Source organism: Haliotis cracherodii, unplaced genomic scaffold (assembly GCF_022045235.1).
Source record: "Haliotis cracherodii isolate W230 unplaced genomic scaffold, xgHalCrac1.p SCAF_8, whole genome shotgun sequence".
Lineage (NCBI taxonomy): Eukaryota > Metazoa > Mollusca > Gastropoda > Lepetellida > Haliotidae > Haliotis > Haliotis cracherodii.
Window position 1 is genome coordinate 21,277,269 of NW_027266341.1, and position 26,771 is coordinate 21,304,039.

The window sequence follows — 26,771 nt, forward strand, 5'->3', positions numbered from 1 at the left end:
AGTAGAAAGGTGTGATGCACTGGATAGTCAGAGATGGTTTGGCTCTTGTTCACAGGGAGATTACTCTTTGTTGTATGTTGTTCAACAGTGTATGCTCAGTAAGCATCATGTGGCCCAAGCTGCCGACACCTCTAACAAGTACTGTTATATTCAACCCAAAGAAAATGTTTTCCTTTATACCAGATACCACAATCAGTTCGAGCACAATCCCTTTCAGCAAAATCACTTCCAGTGCAATCATTCCTGCACAATCCCATCCAGCATAATCGATTCTAGCACAATCACTTCCAGCACAATCAATTCTAGAACAATCACTTCCAGCACAATCAATTCTAGCACAATCCCTCCCAGCACAATCACTTCCATCACAATCACTTCCCGCACAATCAATTCTAGCACAATCCCTCGATCCCAGCACAATCACTTCCATCACAATCACTTCCAGCACAATCCATTCTAGCACAATTCCTCCCAGCACAATCACTTCCAGCACAATCACTTCCAGCACAATCACTTCAAGCCCAATCACTTCCAGCACTCTCCCTCCCAGCACAATCACTTCCAGCACAATCAATTCTAGCACAATCACTTCCAGCACAATCAATTCCAGCACAATCACTTCCAGCACAATCGCTTCAAGCACAATCACTTCTAGTACAATCACTCCCAGCACAACCGCTGTAAGGAGCCTCTATGGTGTAGCCAAGTGATAAAAGCTAGGTTCGATTCCCCACGTAGCTCATGTATATGGGTACTCTACCAATTGATATCGCCTCTTCCCCTCTGAATACAAGGAAAAAAAGCTGTCAGTACCAGCTCTTCCCCTCGATATGTCCTCGTAATACAAGGAAGAAAAGCTTTTAATACCTACTCCCCTCAACGCTTTCATTTATTTTCATTGTAACAAAGAAACAACACCCAAGCAATGGAATCTTCTTCATAGCAGAATGCAAGACATGTCCGTCAAGGAAGTATTGATTGGGTTAGTGTGGACAGAGAAGTTATGAAAGATACATGGTGGCTATTCTTTATTGAATGAGACTTCAAAGCCCTTTTAAGTTTCTCAACCACACATTGGATATTTCTTCAAAAACATTGTCTTTGGGTGCAGCTTTTGAGGCTGTTTTGACACAGAGAAATTCAGTCCAGTTTCCGAGCAAGCCTTAATTATACTAGGCATGTAACTCAGATTCTGTTAATTTCGTTGATTTTGTGAGTAATGTACATGATACAAGTCTTTACCTCATCTGACACAAATAGCCTTTGAACTTATGTCATAGCGAATCATCTGTCAATATCATCTGAAAGCCTTTTCCATCTGCGACTTGTGCCCAGAAACCAAATGAGCACGGAATCTGAAGCACTGCAATGAATGCGCCTGTAAGCCCAGTTCCCTTGGGTTTCATGGCAATCTTACTGGAAAAGCTGTATTTGGACATTGGTCCTTCCTGTTTACCCATGAAGATTCCGGGGTAGAGTAGGTCTTCATAGGTGACTATGCTTGTCGTAAAAGGCGACTAACGGGATCGGGTGGTCAGGCTCGCTTACTTGGTTGATGCATGTCATCGATCCAAATTGCGTGGATCGATGCTCATGATGTTAATCACTGGATTGTCTGGTCCAGACTCGATTATTTACAGACTGACGTCATATGGCTGGAACATTGCTAAGTGAGGCGTTAAACAACCAACCAACCAACCTGTTTATTTGGGGGCTGGAATTGGCTGTGCAAAATCCTATGATCATGGGTTCGAATCCAAATTTCAACCTGATTATGATTCTTGGTTTGTCTGTACCATGACCATGCTTGTTAGTTTCACCATGATGGTAACATCTGAGACATGAGTTGCTTCAGGCTTTTCTCCCACACCAAGCTGCCTCACAATGACATAACTGAATAATGTTATAACTCTCTCCCTCTCTCTCTCTCTCAGAAACCCTTTCAGAAAATGCTACCTGGCTTGTCCCCTCTACTTGTCATACATGCTTCTCAATTAAAACCCCATACAGATACTGTTTTTCTAATTGCCTCCACATGTCTTTGAAAGATTTAATTTTAAACAAACATTGTCAGTGACAAACCTTCACTAATGTAGGTTACCCAAACCATTAATATCGTTCTGGCAATTGATATAAATGCAAACAGCCATCCTGTCACTTAGCTACAGTGTAGATTTGTTTTTTCTCGAAACTTTGATAGGCATGCACGCATTTCCTGTAGATGGCGCTGTGTTGGATGAATCATCGTGACGAGTTATTGCTCTGGGCTTGATAGCAAAACATTCAATTTTCGAAGAAAAACATGTAACCATGGCAATAGCAGACATAACAATATGGGGTTTATAGTGTGAATAGGACAGGAAACATTAGTGGCTACAGATTAAATAGTCCAGGATGCAAGGGAAATGATATTTCATATTTCATATTCTGTTCACACACTAGGGAGTTATGATGAATGAGTTAGATTATTGAGAGGTGGAATAATATATGGTTCTTTGCAGATCTGATTGAACATGCACAAAGATGCATCTGAGTTGGTCACTCAGTTCGGAAGGTCAACCTGAATTTGTTGTCACTGTCCGTTCTTACCAATAGTGTAGTTGGTACCGTACTTTTGAATGAGTGAGTGAATGGGTTTTTAAGCCGTTCTCAGCAATATTGTAGTTGGTACCGTACTTTTAAATGAGTGAGTGAATGGGTTTTTAAGCCGTTCTCAGCAATATTGTAGTTGGTACCATACCTTTAAATGAGTGAGTGAATGGGTTTTTAAGCCGTTCTTAGCCATATTGTAGTTGGTACCATACCTTTGAATGAGTGAGTGAATGGGTTTTTAAGCCATTCTTAGCCATATTGTAGTTGGTACCGTACTTTTAAATGAGTGAGTGAATGGGTTTTTAAGCCATTCTTAGCCATATTGTAGTTGGTACCGCACTTCTGAATAAGTGAGTGAATGGGATTTTAAGCCATTCTTAGCCATATTGTAGTTGGTACCATACCTTTGAATGAGTGAGTGAATGGGTTTTTAAGCCGTTTTTAAGCCATATTGTAGTTGGTACCATACTTTTTAATGAGTGAGTGAATGGGTTTTTAAGCTGTTCTTAGCTATATTGTAGTTGGTACCGTACTTTTGAATGAGTTAGTGAGTGGGTTTTTAAGCTGTTCTTAGCCATATTGTACGTTGGTACCGTACTTTTGAATGAGGGAGTGAGTTGGTTTTAATCCAATTTAAGCCATATTGTAGTGGTTCAACACTTCTGAATGAGTGAGTTGGTTTTAAACCAATTTAGTTTTACTCCAGAACTTTAGTTGACATCCATAAGTTCTCTTCCTTATAATCAGGGTAATGTCTGGCAAACTTAACAGGCCTGCACAGTGAATTGCAAGCATCTAGCTGTGCCCCTTGGCATAAGGAGAGAAAACTTTTACCACTAACCTACCCAACTGCCCTTTAACATATGAGCTATATTCCTATATAACAGCGGTGTTAAACCCAACTCACTCACTCCTATATAACAGGGTAATGTAGCAGGGCTTGTTTTGACAACAGGCTCCCTGTTGAAATGTTTTGGCAGAAAAGGTTGCTATGTGACCTGGCTGATTCTTTGTCACTGTACCCTGACCCGCCGTGATATTGCTGGAATATTGCTAAAAGCGGCGTAAAACCATACTCACTCACTCACTGTACCCTGCAATTGTTGCTCATGCTGTCCATCATTGGTTTGCCTGGTGAAGACTTGTAATATTTAGAAGCCACCATGATATAGGTAGAATGAATTTAACAGCAGCATGTAATAACACACATCCATTGTAAAATTTGTTTGACAGAACAGCAAAATGACCTCATTCTCTAAATATTGAGAAATATTGTTACATATTGCAATAAATAAGACAATAAGGGTTGATTTTACTGGGTTCATTTGAGGAACTAGCATGTTTTCCCTTTGTTTAAAGTGAGAAAAATGTTAACCCTTTTCTTAAGGGAAGAAACTACTTTGTTGCTATTCTGATTGATTGATCGATTCCCGCAATGAGTAGCCATTGTTTCAGTTTCAATGGAAAAAGAGTTCATAAAGCCCAATAATTCATTCACAGCAGGTTTTCCTGGTGATGTGTTCCTGGATAGTGTTACATCTGAACAAGGTTCCTCGTCACATGACAGGAGGTTACAGATAATGAATGCCTTAATTGTAAGATTTTCTTATTTTCACCCAATCATTAATTGCTTTTTCAATAAAATGAACAATCTTGAAATTGCAACTAGTTCTCAGCAAACTAGAAGAAAGCAACCAATTTAATACCTCACTTGAGCAGCTGCATTTGGCAGCATGAACACTGGAATAGTAATTTGACCTTGACCTGTTTGACCCAAGAGTGTCATACCAAAAGATGTTAAAAGATGGCTCTTGTTGTTACCCTGCCTGGCCCAGGGGATAAAATAAATCATTATAAAACAAGGGTTTTGTCAATGAATTTGTTATTATGAAACGTTGATCAAACGAATGACCAAATATTATGTATATGTTGTATGTACACTTTGTATGAAGCACAGTTACTTCTTTTTGTTGGTATATATGTAAGCAGGGTTATATAGTATAGGCCAATTGGAAGTCCTTGAAAGTTTTATTCAAGCTATTCAGAAGCCATGTTTTTCGTCTGTAACAAGTGACTCTCAGTACTGTGAGTACCAAATTCGACGTAATAAGCGCTCCGCTCTAATAAGCGCCCATGGCGGTATTTGCTAATAAATTGGCTAGTGAAAATCCCAATTAGCACCCCTTCCGATTGATCAATGTTCACAAGACTTATTTATTCGCATACAATACGCACTCATGTGTTATATGCACCCTTAATTATGTCCAACTAAATTCTAGAAAAATATATCTGTATTACGTAAACATTTCAGGCTGTCAGCATTAACCATGAAATTTATCTTTCAACTCTGTTTTTTTCACCAAAATCATATTCTAATAAGAGCCCCCTATTTCTAATTCTGAGAGCGCTCTGGGCGCTTATTACGTCTAATACGGTATGTAGACCTGAAGTGGAAGGTGCATTAGACCATGGAACATAGGGCCTATCTTTCAGCACGAGCCCAGGTTGTAGAAAGATCAAAGAGTTTTACACTGGCGTTTTCTGAGTAGTTTCTACATGATGAGTCCTGCCTAAACCCAATTTAACTTTGGAAGTGATGCGTTGATCAAGTTGGTTCTTTTCATGTTCTTTCATGTACCGGTATACATCATATATAGGTAATATGTTGACCATGTTCTTTCATTTATACATCATATATGTGTAATATGTTGGCCATGAATTTTTAATTATTTGGTTCATCACACTAACCCAAAGTCTTTCAAATTTTAGAATAAAATCTACCTTTTGAAAACAGTTACAATTTTCAACAAAAGTGCAAAATTGTTAAATTTGTTAATGTAGGTCACCAGGAAAGTAGCCTTTTGTTTTGTCATTTCCCCCAAAATATTTTTTCATTTGAATTTTCCTTTCATCACTTAAATGACAATACTTTCAAGAGCACATTTTGAAAATATTTTCAAAAAATAATAATTGGGTGGTCAGGCTTGCTGACTTGGTTGATGCATGTCATCATATCCCAATTGCGTGGATCGATGCTCGCGATGTCTATCACTGGATTGTCTGGTCCAGACTCGACTGAAATATTGCTGAGTGGGGCTTTACACAACAAACAAACAAACAAACAAAACTTATCCAATATTTATGCTAATTAGGACAACATATTAGAGTCAGCTGACGCACAGGATATGATCACAGGAATTATATATATATATATATATATATATATATATATATATATATATATATATTGGGTTGTGTGATTACTGGGGGTAACAGCCTCTCATGTTGTTGATGGTAAAGTGACCGGCAGATGACCAGTAGGAGGCCATTGGTCCAAACATTGACCACAAAGTGACAGTGCCATTTGATTGTCTGATTACATTTACTGACTGGTGAGAGTGGGGAAAACCCACAAATCTCACTTAATGCATCTGATTTCCATGTGATTAGATACACTTAGTGAGATGGTGAGAATGTGTTCCTCATGGGCTTCCACAGAGATAGGAAGTGGTTTCCCATGTCTCTGGTCGCGGTATAGTCAGAAAATCTGAAAATGTAACCTAGTTGGCAATTATGGTATTATTGGCAATCGTTTTTATGAAATACTGTTTGCAATTGCTTGTAATTATGTGTGTATGAACAATTGATATTTTATTTTACTTCAGCTGATAAATGGCTGTTTTGATGAGAATATGTCTTCTGCTGACACTATTAATGGCAGGTTTTGTTGTTATGCTGGCCAGTATTCTGATTGGATTTGTTCCTGGGAACCTGCAATGTTAATGTTCATAATCTCAGGATGCTTGATGGAGTGTGTTGATGGCATCTCACTAACTTTAGATGTTTCTGTGATTTGATGTGATATGATAAATGTGTAGTCCATCTCTGACCAGCCTTTTGCCCCTGAACCTCAAGGCTGGGGTGACTAGGACAGTATTGATGGCCACTGGCATGCTCAGTCATTGTTGGTCACTGTCACTGTCATGCTTACTAGTACTCTCATGTTTACTGGTATGGTCATGTTAACTCTCATGTTTACTGGTATGGTCATGTTAACTCTCATGTTTACTGGTATGGTCATGTTAACTGTCATGTTTACTGGTATGGTCATGTTTACTGTCATGTTTACTGGTATGGTCATGTTTACTGTCATGTTTACTGGTATGGTCATGTTTACTGTCATGTTTACTGGTATGGTCATGTTTACTGTCATGTTTACTGGTATGGTCATGTTAACTCTCATGTTTACTGGTATGGTCATGTTTACTGTCATGTTTACTGGTATGGTCATGTTTACTGGTATGGACATGCTACTGGTATGGCCATGTTTACTGTCATGCTACTGGTATGGTCATGTTTACTGTCATGCTTACTTGTATGGTCATGTTTACTGGTATGGTCATGTTTACTGTCATGCTTACTTGATCTCTCATATTTACTGGTATTCTAATGTTTACTGTCATACTTACTGGTATGGTCATGTTTCTGGTATGGTCATGTTTACTGTCATGCTTACTGGTATTCTAATGTTTGCTGTCATACTTACTGGTATGGTCATGTTTCTGGTATGGTCATGTCTACTGTCATGCTTACTGGTATGGTCATGTTTACTGGTATGGTCATGTTTCTGGTATGGTTATGTTTATTGTCATGCTACTGGCATGGTCATGTTTACTGGTATGGTCATGTTTCTGGTATGGTTATGTTTATTGTCATGCTACTGGTATGGTCATGTTTACTGGTATGGTCATGTTTATGGTATGGTTATGTTTATTGTCATGATACTGGTATGGTCATGTTTACTGGTATGGTCATGTTTCTGGTATGGTTATGTTTATTGTCATGCTACTGGTATGGTCATGTTAACTCTCATGTTTCTGGTATGGCCATGTTTACTGTCATACTTACTGGTATGGTTATGTTTACTGGTATGGTCATGTTTCTGGTATGGTTATGTTTATTGTCATGCTGCTGGTATGGTCATGTTAACTCTCATGTTTCTGGTATGGCCATGTTTACTGTCATACTTACTGGTATGGTTATGTTTATTGTCATGCTTATTGGTACTGCCATTCTTACTGTCAAGGATCAGTGAAGATCCGTGGCTAGAATAGATCTTCAGCAACCAATGCTTGCTGGAAAGGCATTTATGCTTGTCAAAAGTTGGGACGAACGGGATCGGGTGATCAGGCTCGCTGACTTGGTTAATGCATGTCATCATAATCCAAATGCATGGATCGATGCTCTTGATGCTAAACGCTGGATTGTCTGGTTCAGACTTTATTATTTACAAACCGCCATCACATAGCTGGAATATTGCTGAGTGCAGCGGTAAACAGCAAACAAACAAACAAACGAACAAAAGCTAACTGTCATGCTTAAGCCATTCATAAGAAGAAGCATCTGAAGCTAAACAGTTTCCCTCCTCCAGCCCAACAAAGTGAGCTACAAAGCATTCTGAAGTACATATGTATTCTAACATCGGATTGTAAATGTCATATTGAGGAAGAGGTTACAACTAACTTATAATGCAGGCAGTGAATGACCCCATAAGCTTGTAAATTTCTCCATGTTAACATCTTTTCACATACCCTAAATAAAAGGACTATTTCATTTTCTTCCATCTCATCAGGACTTGTTCTTGCAGACTTGTTCAGACCTAGAACTGCCCCGAGGCGTACCTAAATGTCAATGTCGTCCGACCGATAGATGAAATTAGGGATAATAAAGAAACATTATGCGCTGGTCTGAGCTTCATTATAAACCTGGTATGGGAGGTAACTGACAGAGAATAAAAGGACAAGAGAGCGCTCGGTGATGTCGTTATGTTCTCAGTAATTGCCCTCTCAAAAACGTGTTAAGTTCTCTCCTTGGACAAGATCTGGTGACTAAGTGGTCCCGAGAAGTGCAGGTTGGTGCAGGGGTTGATGTATATGGCTTCGGCTTTAGTCTACCTTGGTACCAAGCTGGATCATATAGGGCACAGGAATTGTGTAGCATGTGTATCAGGGTGTGGAGTCATCCCACAGATGACATCCTTATCTTGTCAGCTTGCTTATGGGTTAACCTCTTTTGTCATGTGGACAAGGCGTCCGACCTCGGATCAAAAAGTCTGTGGTTCAAATCCCATCACGGGACTCGGAGGAAATATTATGGCCGCTACACATGCATGCATTCAGGTTCAGACCGATGGCCTTTTAGTCTTCCAGTAATGAATCTTCCAGTTATATTTTCTTTTGCCATTCACTGTTGTTGTGATAAATCCTTCTGTTTTAAGTATGACAAGCTACATTTGGGGTGTTTTTTCTCCCTGAACTGATGATGTGCAGGATTGTTGCTGAAGGACCTCAAGACTTGCCTGATTTATGTCCTTCACATTGATGTGTGAAAAGCTGTAACCCAGTAACAGGAATTAATTCAACTATAGCTAGTGGAAATGGAAATACTAGTACACTCATCAAATTAGTCTGAAAACAGGATGATCAATGATGTAGTAATGTCTTAACAAATAAGAATTTGCTTTTATCCTTCCTTCCCTTGGCATTATAAATTATGAAAGTTGAAAATGTTTTTATAAAAATATTTTTCATTTTCCCCAACATTGTGTTATAAAAAACAGCTAGTATTGCAAAAAAATTCTTCAAATAAAATAAGTTTTCCTGAAACTAGCACATATATTACTGAAAAAGCTTCGGCAGTATGTTGTGTGAAATAACAAATTATCCCGTTCTCCCATTATGAGGGCTGAGCCAATATCCCCAGAAGAAAAGGATTTTTTCTAAGGCTGGATGATATTAGAAATGCTATTTCATCTAATGCTTGTCTAATCATCCATGTATTACCGATTACATCAAATTAAACAAACAGCTTCTCCATGGCCCCATGCTTTGCATACAGTATTATTTCATACTTTTACAAAATGGAAGAATCGGGGGCCAGCCCGGAAATGAAAGTCATTAATCAGATGAGAATGAATTGTTGGAAGGCTGTCTTTTGCAAGAGCTTGTGTGCATGATTGTGTTTATGATATAAAGTGTAAAACAGATGCCAGGGCCAACAGGCTCCAACAGGCTCCAACAGGATCTAACAGGATCTAACAGACCCCAACCGTAAACACAATGAAGAATTTTTGTTGCTACCAGGACATAGGGAGCCAAGGAAGACTGGTCCGTTTACTTGTGATATCATCAGTCTGTGGTTATTAGATTGGCTGTGTGCTTTAAAGATTTATTGAATAAGTGTGAACAGGCTGTAAACATTGATAATTTGATCCATTGTTATTTTGGGGTACATTTTCAACATGAGTAATATTTGTCATTTGTTTTTGGTTTTTAAAACAAATCCATTTGTGTAAGGTAAATTGTTGTATGAATCTGTCTGAGTTGGTTTATTTTCTGATAGTGGAATACCATGGTTTATAAATTTGGCTGTATGTTCTGAATAATTTATTGCCCTTGAAAGCTTAATGGACAAGGATATTTTTCAAGCGTAATTTTATACCTATGTAAAATTACATGTTTTTCTGAAATATATTTCTTGTTTCCAGTATCGACATAGTAAGGAAGATCGGTAATCTGGTGAAGAGTAACCATCTATTGCTGGCTGTATTGAGTTGTAAAAAGTTCTAAACATCATCTTTTTAGAGTTGCTTCCGCGACGGTTGGGCAGCCTAGTGGTTAAAGCGTTTGCTCGTCACGCCGAAGACCCGTGTTCGATTCCCGACATGGGTACAATGTGTGAAGCCCATTTCTGGTGTCCCAAGCCGTGATATTGCTGGAATATTGCTAAAAGTGGCGTAAAACCATACTGACTCACTCACTCACTAGAGTTGCCTCCCTTAGCTTTGCAAGAGTCCGATGATCATGGGTTTGTATCACTCATATCATGATTCTTGGTTTGTCAGCACCATGCAAATCTTTATGTGTTTCACCCAAGTGTTAAGTATTTAAGATCTTTACGTCAGGCTTTTCCCAACATGTAACACCAGGATATAACTGAAGTGTTATCCAAAGCAGTGTTGAACCCATCTCATAGACTAACATCTTGTCTCTGAAATGAACATATCGTACAGAGAAAACCAGTTGTTCAAATATCATAATAAAAATATAATAAAAAGGAGCCCAGAGACTCTCTTCATTGCCAAACATTATAGACTTGCATGGGCTGTATTTGATATATCAGGGTCTGTAAGACAGACTAACCATCTCACTGACATCTGCTTGGTTTGTGTGAAGCGGAAGCCAGTGTGCACTTGTTATTGCTATTTGAGTATAACAGGCTCCACATGTCATCCGTTTGGGCACTTTCTTTCAATTATTACCTTTGTAAAACATTGTTTTGGCATATAAATATTTTTGGTTCATCATTTTTTCATTCTTTAAATTCTTCAGAGAACATACATAGTTGTTTGTACACCTGTTTGTGATACACAATGCAATGCAAAGAAAACAATCCATTTTATTAAAATTTAGAGAGGGAATGAAAAACACAGTAATTATGTTTGTTTGTTTGTTTGTTTGTTTGTTTGTTTAACATCAAAATTGGTTATTCAGAAAATGTAAAGCATTTTTTTACATAAGAGACCTTTGTAATTTTATTTCATGGATGTTTTTTTCCATTTAAATTCTATTTATCACTGATAGCATGTGCACTTTTCATTATTAAAGTACAAAATATTTCAAAACAGAATTACAGTTGTTTGAATACTGCCATGTCGACCATGCCTTTTCCCACGATTTAACTCTTGCAAATCCTTGAACAAATAAATATATCCCACCTTCTGCCTCTCTTAGGCATCAAGTAATATCAGATGAAATTAGTTTTTCTGACAAGTTCAGTGTTAATGTGAGTAACAAATAGTCCTAGCTATAAATATCCAAGGGAAAAATATAATAATACATATGTCAAAAACTGATCAAGGAAATTTAATCCTCATCCATCAGAACATATGTGTGAGCCTTCAAAACAGTTATATACGACATATTCCGTAAATTAGAAAAAAACTTTTGGTCTTGCAGATTAAAAAACCCACTATTTCAAAGGACGATTAAATGACTATGCGAAAGTTGAAAATTGTCATGCGTAGTTTGGGAAAAGCAAACAGCGTGTGTGAAAGTGAGTGATTTAGAATGGCGTAGAAATAGGGATATTATACAACATTCTGGTACACTTGTTTCACAAGAGGAGCATAAAGCTGAGATCATGAACAAGGAACATCTGATTTGGTGAAAGATGAACCTGAGCTTGTGATTGTTAGTCAAGATTATTTGGATGATGGAGGTGAGGTGTTGCCATGCTTAGTGATAATGTTGGATTTTGGAGAGGATGTTATGGATCAAGTGAGTGAGTGCATGAGTATGATTTTACGCCGCTTTTAGCAATATTCCAGCAATATCACGGCGGGGGACACCAGAAATGGGCTTCACACACTGTACCCATGTTGGGAATCAACCCTGGTCTTCGGCAAGCGAACGCTTTAACCACTAGGCTACCCGACCACCCCTATGGATCAAGCCAAAGCTGAAATAGTAAACCTCACAAGGCCAAGATGATGTAAACAAAAACGACAATCGAGCATATATGAGTACTACTAATCAAGGACTTAATAACTTTGCACGTGCTGTTTGTGTTCTCTCTCTGCCATACTATAATGAAGTATAGCAATGAATCAATTTTGAAAGTCAAAAGAAGATTTTCCTGCTGAAAATAATCCACGTTGGAGTAGTGAGGCAACTGTTTCCTTTCGATCTAATTTGCAAGTGTTATTCAATTTCCTAGGACAGTAAGTTTGTTTGTTTGTTGTTCTTTAATGCCGCACACAGCAATATTACAGCTATATAATGGCGGTCTAAATAATCAAGTCTGGACCAGGAAATCCAGTGATTGATATCATGAAAATAAACCACATTGGAGTAGTGAGGCAACTGTTTTCTTTTGATCTAATTTGCAAGTGTTATTCAATTTCCTAGGACAGTAAGTTTGTTTGTTTGTTGTTCTTTAATGCCGCACACAGCAATATTACAGCTATATAATGGCGGTCTAAATAATCAAGTCTGGACCAGAAAATCCAGTGATTGATATCATGAGCATCGATCCAGCTGGGATACGATGACATGTTTCAATCAAGTCAGCAAGCCAGACCATCCGATCCTGTTAATCGCCTCTTATGACAAGCACAGTCTCCTTTTACAGCATGCATGGGTTGCTGAATAGCTATTCTACCCCGGTTCTTCACAGGTCCTTGGACATTAAGTTAATAGACCATTTAAACCGAGGAATATTAGAACCTGTAATTATATTTTGTTGGGTGTGGGTGGGGAATGTGTTGGTATGTAATTGCTTCAAGAACAAGAACTGTCCCAGAACAATTTTGTTGATCATGGAATATCTCTCCTAGGTATAATGTTCTACAGGAACAATACTCCTGGTAACAATTCCCCCATAACACATATACAGGGGACATGTTGACTTTCCCATTTCCATCTAATTAGTGTGTTTCATGAGTGTACCATGTTACAGGATGACATGGAACTATTGGTCTCAGACTAACAGCATGTTGTCCACCAATATAGATTGTTTTTACACTACAATAGCCACATCAGCAGAAAAATCAATTTAGGGACATTGTATAAGCAAGATTACCTGACCCAAGGCATGATGTGAACTTGTGTCGCCACTGCTGATGAAATGGTTTCAATCAATGCACCATGTTAACACAAGTGCCACAACTACCACTGTAACACATTGATTGGCTCGTTCCGTAGTCCTTTCATATTATTTCCGGAACTGTTTACATTTCTGATTCCGTATAGCATGATTAATGGATCTTTCTAAGCCTATAGTACTGTCTGTTGTTGATTTTCATTTAAAGTACTTGATAATATGATACATGCTTGTTCCCTCTGGCTTGTATTGTGGAAATATTGTTGAACATAATGGTTATCAATACCGTCAATGTTTCATGGATCATTAGAAATACTGACAGTGGCAGAGTGGGTAGAAATTTTATGACTAGATTAATTGAAAACCTTTATATTTGTTAGTGATTTTAGATCGTTTTATTTGGATATCACTCCAGTTGTCTTACACATGAAGTAATTCTTAAACAAATCAAACTGCCAGAATCTTTTAGGGTCTGCTGAGAAGAAAACACTTGCCCACAAGTCCGTGACTAGTAAAATCATTGCTTATGCCATCAACAGCTGGTTTTGAATTGAATATTTACTGGCCACAGTGATATGACTTAAATATTGCTGAAATAACACATCACTCACTCACTCACTCACTCACATTTAACAAGGGGAAGGCAAAACTTCATCAACTTATGGCACTTCAAAGAATTTATTGTCAGTATAATGTGTAAGACTATGATGTCCATGCCATAATATTGCTTGGATTATTGCAATATGTGGTCTAAATCCTCCCTCCCTCACTTACTCACTTGACTGAACAGGGATTGGGTGGTCACAATGGCTGAGAGTGAAATTGGAATGGAAGCCATCAGGACCTAATCTATGCAATGCACTCCAGCAGGAAAGTACTCACACTACTAATGTAACCTCTGGTTTGTCTAGTTTAATTTCAGTGATATTACTGAACATGTAAAGCATGAAACAGCATTCACTCACCTGTGCTCATTTGTTTTTCAGTTCTATTGTGCTTCACTCACTCACTCACTCACTCACTCACTCACTCACTTACACAATCATTTGTTTTTCAGTTCTATTGTGCTTCACTCACTAACTCACTCGCTCACTCACTTACACACTCATTTGTTTTTCAGTTCTATTGTGCTTCAATCACTAACTCACTCGCTCACTCACTTACACACTCATTTGTTTTTCAGTTCTATTGTGCTTCACTCACTAACTCACTCGCTCACTCACTTACACACTCATTTGTTTTTCAGTTCTATTGTGCTTCAATCACTAACTCACTCGCTCACTCACTTACACACTCATTTGTTTTTCAGTTCTATTGTACTTCAATCACTAACTCACTCGCTCACTCACTTACACACTCATTTGTTTTTCAGTTCTATTGTGCTTCAATCACTAACTCACTCGCTCACTCACTTACACACTCATTTGTTTTTCAGTTCTATTGTGCTTCACTCACTAACTCACTCGCTCACTCACTTACACACTCATTTGTTTTTCAGTTCTATTGTGCTTCACTCACTAACTCACTCGCTCACTCACTTACACACTCATTTGTTTTTCAGTTCTATTGTACTTCAATCACTAACTCACTCACTCACTCACTCACTTACACACTCATTTGTTTTTCAGTTCTATTGTGCTTCAATCACTAACTCACTCGCTCACTCACTTACACACTCATTTGTTTTTCAGTTCTATTGTGCTTCAATCACTAACTCACTCGCTCACTCACTTACACACTCATTTGTTTTTCAGTTCTATTGTGCTTCACTCACTAACTCACTCGCTCACTCACTTACACACTCATTTGTTTTTCAGTTCTATTGTGCTTCACTCACTAACTCACTCGCTCACTCACTTACACACTCATTTGTTTTTCAGTTCTATTGTGCTTCAATCACTAACTCACTCGCTCACTCACTTACACACTCATTTGTTTTTCAGTTCTATTGTGCTTCAATCACTAACTCACTCGCTCACTCACTTACACACTCATTTGTTTTTCAGTTCTATTGTGCTTCACTCACTAACTCGCTCACTCACTCACTTACACACTCATTTGTTTTTCAGTTCTATTGTGCTTCAATCACTAACTCACTCACTCGCTCACTCACTTACACACTCATTTGTTTTTCAGTTCTATTGTGCTTCACTCACTAACTCACTCGCTCACTCACTTACACACTCATTTGTTTTTCAGTTCTATTGTGCTTCACTCACTAACTCACTCGCTCACTCACTTACACACTCATTTGTTTTTCAGTTCTATTGTGCTTCAATCACTAACTCACTCGCTCACTCACTCACTCACTCATTTGTTTTTCAGTTCTATTGTGCTTCAATCACTAACTCACTCACTCACTCACTTACACACTCATTTGTTTTTCAGTTCTATTGTGCTTCAATCACTAACTCACTCGCTCACTCACTTACACACTCATTTGTTTTTCAGTTCTGTTGATCCTTGTGTCTCAACGGGTAGAGATACTCTCTGAAAATGACAGTGGTAACCATGACGACAAAGTGAAGCGGGAACTACGCGGGGCACCTGCGACGACCATTGAGTGGATGATCTTAGCCTATGTTGCTGGTAGGTGATTTTTGGGGGGAACAATAACATATTGAGTGCATGGTCGATTTGTCTCGAATGCTGCAACCCCTGCAAGGATTAGAAATCCAACTCACTCGCATTTAAAGAGAATATGTAGTATGTTATTCCATGTTTAACCATTGTGTTAATTTTTGCTATTCCATGTTTGACTATGACATTATTCCATCGTTTGACCATGGTGCTATTATTTGTTTTTCCATTGTTTGACTGTTACCTTATTCATGTTTGACTATTGTGTTATTTTTTTTCACGTTTGACTATGACATTATCCCATGTTTTTTACCATGGTTCTGTTTATTGTTATCCCTTTGTTTGACCATTACCTTACCTTGATTATTGTGATATTACTGCTACAGGTTTGATGTGGGCTGAGATCAAACAACTATGGGACGATGGCGCCAAGGAATATGTTCATGATATGTGGAACATTCTGGACTTTGTCACCAACTCTTTGTACATAGCAACATTTACACTCAGACTCCTAGCATACTTACAGGTAAGTGTGTGTCAGTCAGTCACAGACAGAGGTATGTTTGTTTGTTTGTTTAAGGCCGCATTCAGCAATATTCCAGCTATTAGCTGGCAGTCTGTAAATAATCAAGTCTGGACCAGACAATCCAGTAATTGACATCTTGATCATCTATCTACGCAATTGGGATGCGATGAAATGCATCAACCAAGTCAGCAAGCCGGATTACCCCATCCCGATAGTCGCCTCTTATGGCAAGCATGGGTTGCTGAAGACCTATTCTAACCCTGATCTTCTCAGGTTGATAGCAAAAAGTAAAATGAGTCCATTAAAAGGAAAGAAGATAATGTACTGTACTATCAGTCCACTCAGACAGCGATGATAATACCAGATGTTCACAAGTGGGTGGCCCTCCTCCTCTGGGGAATTGAGGCAGTGATTAACTTGGCTGCAGTAGTGTTTGACTGTACCCATGAGACCTATAAAAAATGACAAATTCTAGAACAGTAAGTATTGGTTAGCGCCATGCATGAAAGTGATGAGTAGAGATTAACTTACAGCCTCTTGATTCTGTGATGTTTGGAAGATAGGATATGGAAGATATGGAAATTAGCAAGTGAGTTTGAGAAGATATAATTTGGCAGATATGGAAATAAGCAAGTGATGTTGGGAAGATATAATATGGAAGATATGGAAATTAGCAAATGATGTTGGGAAGATATAATATGGAAGATATGGAAATTAGCAAGTGATGTTGGGAAGATATAATATGGAAAATATGGAAATTAGCAAATGATGTTGGGAAGATATAATATGGAAGATATGGAAATTAGCAAGTGATGTTGGGAAGATACTATATGGAAGATATGGAGATTAGCAAATGATGTTGGGAAGATATAATATGGAAGATATGGAAATTAGCAAGTGATGTTGGGATGAAATAAAATGGAAGATATGGAAATTAGCAAGTGATGTTGGGAAGATATGGAAATAAGCAAGTGAGTTAGGGAAGATATAATATGGAAGATATGGAAATTAGCAAGTGATGTTGGGAAGATATGGAAATTAGCAAGTGAGTTAGGGAAGATATAATATGGAAGATATGGAAATTAGCAAGTGAGTTAGGGAAGATATAATATGGAAGATATGGAAATTAGCAAGTGATGTTGGGAAGATATGGAAATTAGCAAGTGAGTTAGGGAAGATATAATATGGAAGATATGGAAATTAGCAAGTGAGTTAGGGAAGATATAATATGGAAGATATGGAAATTAGCAAGTGATGTTGGGAAGATATGGAAATTAGCAAGTGATGTTGGGAAGATATAATAAGGAAGATATGGAAATTAGCGAATACTGCTATTTATATATATTCATCCCTTAAAAGATTTTCTAAAATTATCTGATCTCGAATTAAGAGATAAGTTTGGAATTTTTAGACAGTTCCAGTTCAAACAAACAATCTGCGGTTGTCGCTGAATAACTCACGAGGTAGCTGTCAAAAACAACCTAAAAGAACAAAAAGAAGTACATGTCCATGTTGTTTAATGCCAACTGAAAATGAAAATGTCCAACACGTCAAATTTTTGGTAAGGGCGTAAGTATATATTTTATGACTGCTTCAACTGACATGGATGTTGCACATGTCAGACACAGTAATACAATAAATATATATACACACATTTAAAAACAATGAAAATAAGCCTCTTTGAACTTAATAACTTTTTACAACTAAATCAGCAAAGTGATGAATCATTATACAAGGCAATGGTAAAACAAATGGCATATTTTCATCCTTGCTCACCTCAGAACCAAACTAAGATTCAGTCCCGGAAATAAAGTTTTAAAATATATATCTACAAAATAAAAAAAAAATTCTAATGGGGCCCAGAACAATGCTCAATTTCAGAGGCTTAATCTAGACTTATCAAATCATTCCTTTTTAAATTCATTTTCTAGGGTCTGGGAGACAGACTGGCAAACACTCCCACATCATGTTACGGTACCTACAGACAAAGAAACTCACTGTGAAATACTCTTGTAAACTGGTACATAGTTTTCCAAACATTTATGCTTCCTGTGAATCAGATCCACCCATTGTCAGTAATATACAGCGATGCAGTGATCAATTTGGTTTTTTTTAAAAATGGAAAAAATCTGAAAATAGTTGGATGAAAATCTAATGATGAATTTATTGTGGTCTCATGAACATGTACTTCTTGAGAATACATAAAACTCTGAAACCATCCTTGATGATGGCTCCAAATCTATTACGTTGCACAAAATATGATATATTTCTTTTGCATGTGTTAAGCTGTTATTTTTTCAGCCAAATCAAAGGCTTTGTACCATTAGCATGTCATGTGATCACTTGTCCTCCTGAAACGATTTTGATGAGGCTGACTTCCTGTGCGATATTGGAGATATTCGTGAGGAATATAAATCATCAGAGCCAAGAATTGCTGTAAAAGCTGACTGATCGCTCGCACATTCAAATAATCAATATCTCGTCACGTGACCATCATTATGGCATGGGGTAGATTTGTCCCCTGCAGGTTTGACTTTCAGGACAAAAACTGTTTGACACGTTAAAGTGTCATTTGTTAGTTTGGGCGGTTTTATATCTGTCAAGCTAAAAAAATTGTTTTCAAATAACAGAGAAGCACTTTTAAACCCGAACCACCATTTCAAATAATTTTGCTGGTATGGTTTCAGTCAGCGTGACTTTGAATGTGTTAGTTGAAGCTAGGCAACCTGTATTTTCATATTGTCAGCAGAGACAGGGATTAAATATAATTAGTGAATGATGGTTTCAAACTTTATTTTCATTTGATTTTCCTTCCATTTTATATTGTTCTGTTGAATTGAGAGAATTGCTGTACTGGGATGGAAATCAGGGATAGAATTACAGTTTTCTTTAAGTGTGTCTCATAAAGATGTTTGGATAATTTTGGAATTAAAGAATGCCAACGAGAAAAAATGGGTTTGATCCTTTATTCCACTGCACCAAGGCTAAATAAATAATAAGCAGTTGTAAAGTTTGCCCTCTACAGTTTCATTGGGATTGTTATATTTACCATTTTAATTTCTTATTTTGTGAATCCTACTGTGCATTACGAGGTAGCGTGTTCACATGTCCATCAGCTTCCATGTGTTTGTCATAACTGTGTGTGGTTTCAGATGAGAACCATTGTGACAAGATATTGTTGTTTCAATATCTACGTTTTTCTAGGGTTTTCTAAGTGTTCCCTTAGGAACTGGGAACTTATTTAACCAAGGCAGCGAGCCTGACCATCCATCCGTTAGTCTCCTCTGACAACAAGCATGGGTTGCTGAAGTCCATTTCTAATCCTGATTCTTCACGGGACTATCAAATTATGAAAGTTACTCACCTAATGACCATTTGTTTGCTGATCTGGAATAATTATATTTTCCTATCATATGATAGTATTACTAGCTACAAGGAGTTCATTCATTAATACCACCTCTGTAGTCCAGTGTGACCTTGTGAAGATCCGGGGTAGAATAGGTCTTCAGCAACCCATGCTTGCCATAAAAAGTGACTATGCTTGCCGTATAAGATGCAATAATCCTTAACGCGATGTTAAACCCCATTTCTTTTCTCTGTTGTTTAATGCCACTTTCAGCAGTATTCCAGCTATATGACGACAGTCTGTAAATAATTGAGAATGGACCAGACAATCCAGTGATTGACATCATGAGCATCAATCCACGCAATTGGAATACGATGTCATACATCAACCAAGTCAGCGAGCCTGACCACCCAATCCTGTCAGTCACCTCTTACGACAAGCATAGTCGCCTTTTTACGGCAAGCTAGGGTTGCTGAAGACCTATTCTACCCCGGATGTTCACTTGTTTTAAACCTTATTTCTCCTCATTGATTCATTCATTCTCTCATTTCTTTCACAGGTTCAGGAGGAAAGGAGGAATAATGATCCGGCAGCGCAAAAACAACGTAAAGCTTGGGATGCCTACGATCCCAATCTCATCTCCGAAGCTCTTTTTGCTGCAGCTAATATCTTCAGTTCCTTAAAACTTATATATATATTCACAGTCAATCCTCATTTGGGGCCCTTACAGATATCCCTAGGGCGAATGATCATGGACATTATGAAGTTTGGATGTGTATATTTTCTTGTGTTGTTTTCCTTTGCGTGTGGACTGAACCATCTCTACTGGTACTATGCAACTGTTCATGCGGATGAGTGTGCTGCAGATAGTACGAGCTCATCCTGTGATAGAAAATTCCGCAGTTTTGCAAAGTGAGTATCTTCAGCCATTATAAAATCTGAACTTCTCTTAGAAGTTGATTAATTTTGTGAACAGACCAAATATCTTTCAATGTGGATGAGATTGTCATAAGTTTGCCAAATTTGACAAATATGGAAACAAAATATATTTTATTTTTAGAATCGCATAACTTTTGGTGTGTTTTTTAAAAAGAAATTTACCTACCGGGTAAGTTGAACATTGATCAAAAATAATTTCAAATTTTGCTTTTGCCATTTACCTTGGCATAGTGACCAAGAAACAAAGAGCTAATTGGTTTGGTTTGGGCTGAAATACATTCTTGGTAGCTTTATCACATCAGCATATTCATAACACAAGAAAAAGAAATCGCTTTTCTGGTAAATTATAAAATATCACATTTTGCTTCTTTTTTCTCTCTCCAGAATTGATAGTTTCATGATTAATATCGTTATCAGCTCTCTTCGTAACAGTCTTGCAATGATTCCCTATGTAATGTCACAGCAAGCAGGGATCACTTCAACATCTCAAGCTAAACTTTTCTACTTTCTTTGACTAAGTTTGGTATATTTGATATTGTGACACTGTAGGCTGAAAATATTTAACTGATAAAAATGAAACATAGCAACAAAACCAGACCAAAGTACTTGTTTACTGAATTTTAGCTGTATCATAATTATTTTGATCAGGTGCATTTGTTGTTTTAATTTGTATATCAGCTCCCTGGCACATTGCTTTAAAAATATACTGCTAAAAGAAGTTAAGGCCCACCCAATTCTTTCATGTTTGTATAATTAATCTGGTGACCCGTGAAGATTCCAGGGTAGAATAGGTCTTCAGCAACCCATGCTTCAGCGACTATGCTTGTCGTGAAAGCGACTAACGGGATCGGGTGGTCAGGCTCGCTGACTTTGTTTATGCATGTCATCAATCCCAATTGCGTGGGTCGATGCTCATGATATTAATCACTGGATTGTCTGGTCCAGACTCGATTATTTACAGACCGCTGTCATATTGCTGAGTGCGGCGTTAAACAACAAACCAAAAAACATTAATCTGGCATGACTTTGTAATATGTAAGAATTGGGTGGGCCTTAACGTTTTGGAGTAGCATATGTAAAGCAAAACAAAACATTGTTCTTGCCTAATAGTAAAAATGTATGATGCCTTGTGAACACCCTACTTTTCAGGGCTTTATTTGCTGTGTTGTATTGCTGATGTAACTTTTGCCTTGGGGTATTTGCAGTTTATTTGACATACTACAGACTTTGTACTGGTCGGTGTATGGCCTAGTGGACCTGGAGCATGCCGAGCTCCAGCCCAAGTTTAACCATCAGTTTACAGAATTTGTGGGCAAACTGACATTTGGGACCTATAGCTGGATTGCCTTCATTGTGCTGCTCAATATGCTGATTGCTATGATGAGCAACTCGTATCAGATGATCTATGTGAGTACCTGTGGCTGCTGCTGCTGTGAGATGGGGCACCTGCAGATGCAGCTGGGACTTGTCCTCAAGGATGAGCAGAACCTCTGGATAGCAGAACCTTGGTATTGCAGAACCCTGGTATTGTGGAAGCTTGGTTTTAGGATACGTTTGTTTGCAGAACTTCAGTGTTGCAGATTTGGATCCTTACTATTGCAGAACCTCTGTATAACAGAACCTCAGTATTGCAGACCTGAATCCTTAGTGTAGAGATCCTCAGTATAGCAGATGTTATGAATAAGTATAGGAGAACCTTGGTATTGCTCTGAATAGCTGTAAACTGATCTGTCTTAACTGAACATACATTACATGAAAGTTTGAATATGATATATCATTCTTTTTTTCAAAGATCAGTGCTTTGTCCTGAATTTCCCAATGTTAGGGTTGATGAAAAATGTCTGTTCTAATATGTACAAATCTTAATAAAAAAATTCCTTTCCGCAAACTTTACTGTAATTAAATTACAAACTTTGGAATATCGAAAATGAAAAAATGTAAATGTTTAAATGGCATATGAAATTTCAAGTAAGTTTTTTTTCTATATTGTCAGCTGTTAGAGTTGGTGTTTCCATAAGCCCAGTAAAACCGTCTATCCTAATGTAGATTGCCTGGGGCCAGTTTGAGGCCAAGTCTACAGGTTCCTGACATATGTCATGGATATTATTAGTCTGCTTCCATATCAGATTCAGCCAGTCTAGTTGAGCTATTGAGGCCATGTCTAACAAGGAAATTAGCTGATGATCCTTCTTATACCCTCATGGTGTTGTCTAGAGGCAGTTTGTGTGTTCTGCTGGATCTTCAAAATCCTTTTGAACCCCCCCCCCAAAAAAAAAAAAAACCCAAAAAAAACCCAACAACCCCAAATTGTCCGATATAATGATCTCAAGAGAAGATAATGACTCCCGAAGATAAGCCGACCCCTTTCTACAGAATCTTTCTCTCTGGTCCTCAAAATTTGGCTTATCTGCGGACATATACGGTATATACTTTTGGTCAATATCAAACATGCAGCATTCCAAATTCATGCTAGTCCGAGACGAAATTGTGGCGAGGACAATTACAAATTCAATGATTGTAGTGTTTGACTGTTGTCACAGTTGTGGGCTGTATTTTCTTTATTCTTCACACTTTGATTTCACAACAAATAAGTCGGCCTTGACTCGCCACAAATTCTGAAGCCAAGTGAAATAAGTTTGGCACTATTCTAGGGACTCTTCTTCACAAAAACAAAATTTCTGAGGCTGATATAAAACACATTTAAGGAAATAATACCCCAGGTATGTCAAAGGACTCAGGTTGGTTGGGTAGTCATGTCATTCACTTTTGGCAACATCTTGGTTTGACTCCCTATTCATCACAATTTTTCAGATATTGCTAAATGCAGTGTAAAACCCTTCACTCTGTATTGCCCTTTTCAATATCAGGATGACATGATAGACAAATTATTAGTAAGTTAATTGAAAAAATTATAAATACCAAGCAAAAATAAATGATAAATTTTAAGGAAATAAATTGGAAATAAGGAACTTATTTGAAATAATTACAAATAAGTCATGTATGGCCTTTTCTGTCCATCCACCCATCCACCTGTTTACTCAAGTAACAAGATTGACATTGGTAATTTTGCCTACCCCAAATCTCAAAGTTCTGTCATCTTTGTGTTCTGCTTATCCTGTTGGATGAGCACCAGCATCTTCTTCAGATGCCCCAGAACTTGAACCAATTCTTATTTAATGTCCTTGTCTTTTTTTCCAGTTTATTTGAGATACTGCAGACATTGTACTGGTCCGTATTTGGTTTGGTGGATCTTGATCATGCCGAACTTCGGCCGAAGTTCAATCATGAGTATACTGAGCTGGTTGGGAAACTGATGTTTGGGGTGTATAGTTGGATTGCCCTGGTAGTCCTTCTCAACATGCTCATTGCTATGATGAGCAACTCTTACCAGATTATATATGTGAGTAACTGAGAGAGGTCAAGGTCACTGGCAGGTCAACTCTGATAGGTCACATCCTCCATATTCACACATATCCCACATGTGCACTTGTCTTTCAACCCAGATTTAATTTTGTCGCATTATTTTTGTGTATAATTTGTGGTTAAAACATAAATGACAAATTTTAAATGAAAATTTTACCTCCTATTTCAACTTTACAGAAATGAAAATAGAATTTTTGAATTCTAAAAAATATATATAAATATTTGAAGTAAAAATAATAAAATAAACTTTTTAATATTTTTCTTATATTTCAAAAAGATGGGGTGGAATAAGTTTGGCTGGAAAGATGGAGATATATCACAAATATTTATCATCCAAAAGCTGCTTCCACAGGAGATACCCCTTTCGTAACATCAAGCAATATCTCCCAGGAGATATTGCTACATTGAAATTGCATCCCAGCGCTTTGCAGACCTGTGATATCTTTGGGTTACGATGACTTCACAATCAAATTACATCACAAATCTGTCTGCCACTGAAACTGCTTAACTGTCCCATTTACAGAAGACCATAAAGATATTGGTTCTTAATGTTTATGAACTGAAACACTTGAAAATGATTTTGGATGATAAATAGGATATCACCCTTGTGTCTTTTGACATCAAATATATCAACACAAGATAATAAAAGTTAAAACTTCCAAGGCAAGCCTCAGGATTTTCAACTTTTTATTGACTCATGTTGACATATTTGATATGTAAAGACAGTCGGACGAGATTCTCTCTACAGTGTGTTCATGATGAAATATAAAGGTTATCTTAAGATGATTGGAAACAAACTTGTAAGCAGCACTGGCATTGGGTACTACACTTCACATGTATGCATGCATGCAGTCTGTATATCATGCACTTTCGGTGGACAAGGAACACGAAGTCATCACTATAACAATATATATCTGCCAGAGAGAGTGACCTTGACCTTGAACTTCAATAGTAGCTCTCCCTTCTCCAGATAGATTGTCAATCACTGTTTCACATTTCATAAGAGTAAAATTTGGAATCAATATTTTGTGGTCACTGTGGTGTCATGGCCCTTGAGCATGGAAAAAATCAATCAGTGTTTAATTTGAGAATCGGTGTAATGATTGTACACAAAAAATGTGATACAATTCATAATTCATTGTGATACGCATAAATTGGATATTCAATGTTGCATGCTAATTTCTGTTTAATCAAATAATAAAAAAATTCTGTTTCTATCAACAGCTGTGTGTTGCAACCTTATCAGTTCATAGCAAATACGAAAAAACATTTTGTATCTAAATATTTTTTAGACATATATCCATCATATCTTATGAACTGTGAAACACTTGTATGGGTGGTACCATGTGCACTTTAGGTGGATGGGCAACCTACTCTCTCTGTCATAGACAGTCTCCTATTTTGTAATTAGATCTGTTTGCAAGTAAAAAATGCTTTCAACATAAATGTTTCATGTTGAATTCAAATACTGTAGATATATGTAGCTGATAAAGCTCATTATACTTTCTCCATTTTTAATTCACAGATGCATTGACTATCATGTTTTTCTCTTTAAAACACACAGCATCTGAATCTGCTAATTATAAGCCTGTAATTCAGCTTGTGTCTTATGAAGTATTTGTAAAAGCACCTATAGCTTGCCACAATATAATCTCCCCATCGAACACATCCATTGTGTAAGCACATCTCTCACTGTAAATGTCATCATCTTAAATTTTTATAAATTGTGTTCTTTTGTTAAGTGATACTCCTTTAATTCATAATATTTGTGTCATCCTTCATGTTTAAACTTTTACCTGCTATAACTGTGATCTTATTGACATTTTCATTTAATAATTTCTTATAGCTTTTCTTGATTTTTCTTTGTACATTGTATTTACTTTAGGACTTAGAAGTGTTTAATCTACTATACACATTTTATTATATACACATCTTACATCAAGAATAGTTTTCATAATTTACTTGCAAATCATGTCTGATTCCTGCATCAGCTGCAATATATGTTATATTGTAAGAATTTCTCACATAATATTTTCTCACTTTAACTTTCCTTCAACTTGCAATATTTCTGCGAGAAGTATACTAATGGCAACTGCTCTCTTCACAATATACAGGAATGAAAATGATTTACCATTGGTTTCAGAATTTATTTTCACGCAAAGTTCATTGTTCTCGGGATATAGGAGATATTTGTTCTTCAACACTTTGGGCATGTTACACAAATATCTATACATTTTGTCAGGCCATCAATTAGAATAAATAACTGAAGCCGCCATTTAATTTATATCCACTTTATATAGACGAAATGCACGATATTTTAATATCATGTTTTAGAAGATGTTAGCAGAAGCATGTGTGTCAAAACTCCATGTGTAAATATAAGTTATATATATTTTACCATTGGAAAAATATCAACAACCTCCCCATTCAAGAACAAGTTCTCTAGAACATTCCATAAGAGAGTTGAAAACTTTACAATGTTAAGACTGATATTTTACAGGTGCTTCAACAAAGTATTCCAATAATGTTGGCCAAGGAGAACCTTACATTTCTGATAGGTCGTTGAAGCACCCTACACAAAGTACTGATGGTATGCCTCAAAACTCGTAGTTCTACATTAACTTATACATGTTTATACGAAATGAAAAAAAGTTACGGATCATGAATATTTTGGGGAATATTTTTTAGTTCATATTTCACGTA

The 26,771-nt window shown here is 37.2% G+C and overlaps 1 protein-coding gene across 6 annotated transcripts in view; it reads left to right on the top strand.

Annotated features, from left to right (window-relative positions):
* Positions 1-26,771, top strand: part of LOC139449433 (transient receptor potential-gamma protein-like) — a 119,490-nt gene that overhangs the window by 79,898 nt on the left and 12,821 nt on the right. For 4 of the 6 annotated variants that reach the window (XM_071230827.1, XM_071230823.1, XM_071230826.1 and 1 more), the window contains exons 5-8: positions 15,706-15,843; positions 16,221-16,360; positions 20,266-20,618; positions 21,851-22,052. In XM_071230827.1, the coding sequence (XP_071086928.1) occupies positions 15,706-15,843; positions 16,221-16,360; positions 20,266-20,618; positions 21,851-22,052 (833 nt within the window). Of the gene's footprint in view, positions 1-15,705; positions 15,844-16,220; positions 16,361-20,265; positions 20,619-21,850; positions 22,053-23,843; positions 24,046-26,771 lie in introns of all 6 variants that reach the window. The other 2 variants (XR_011652176.1, XM_071230825.1) reach the window with 1 other exon arrangement.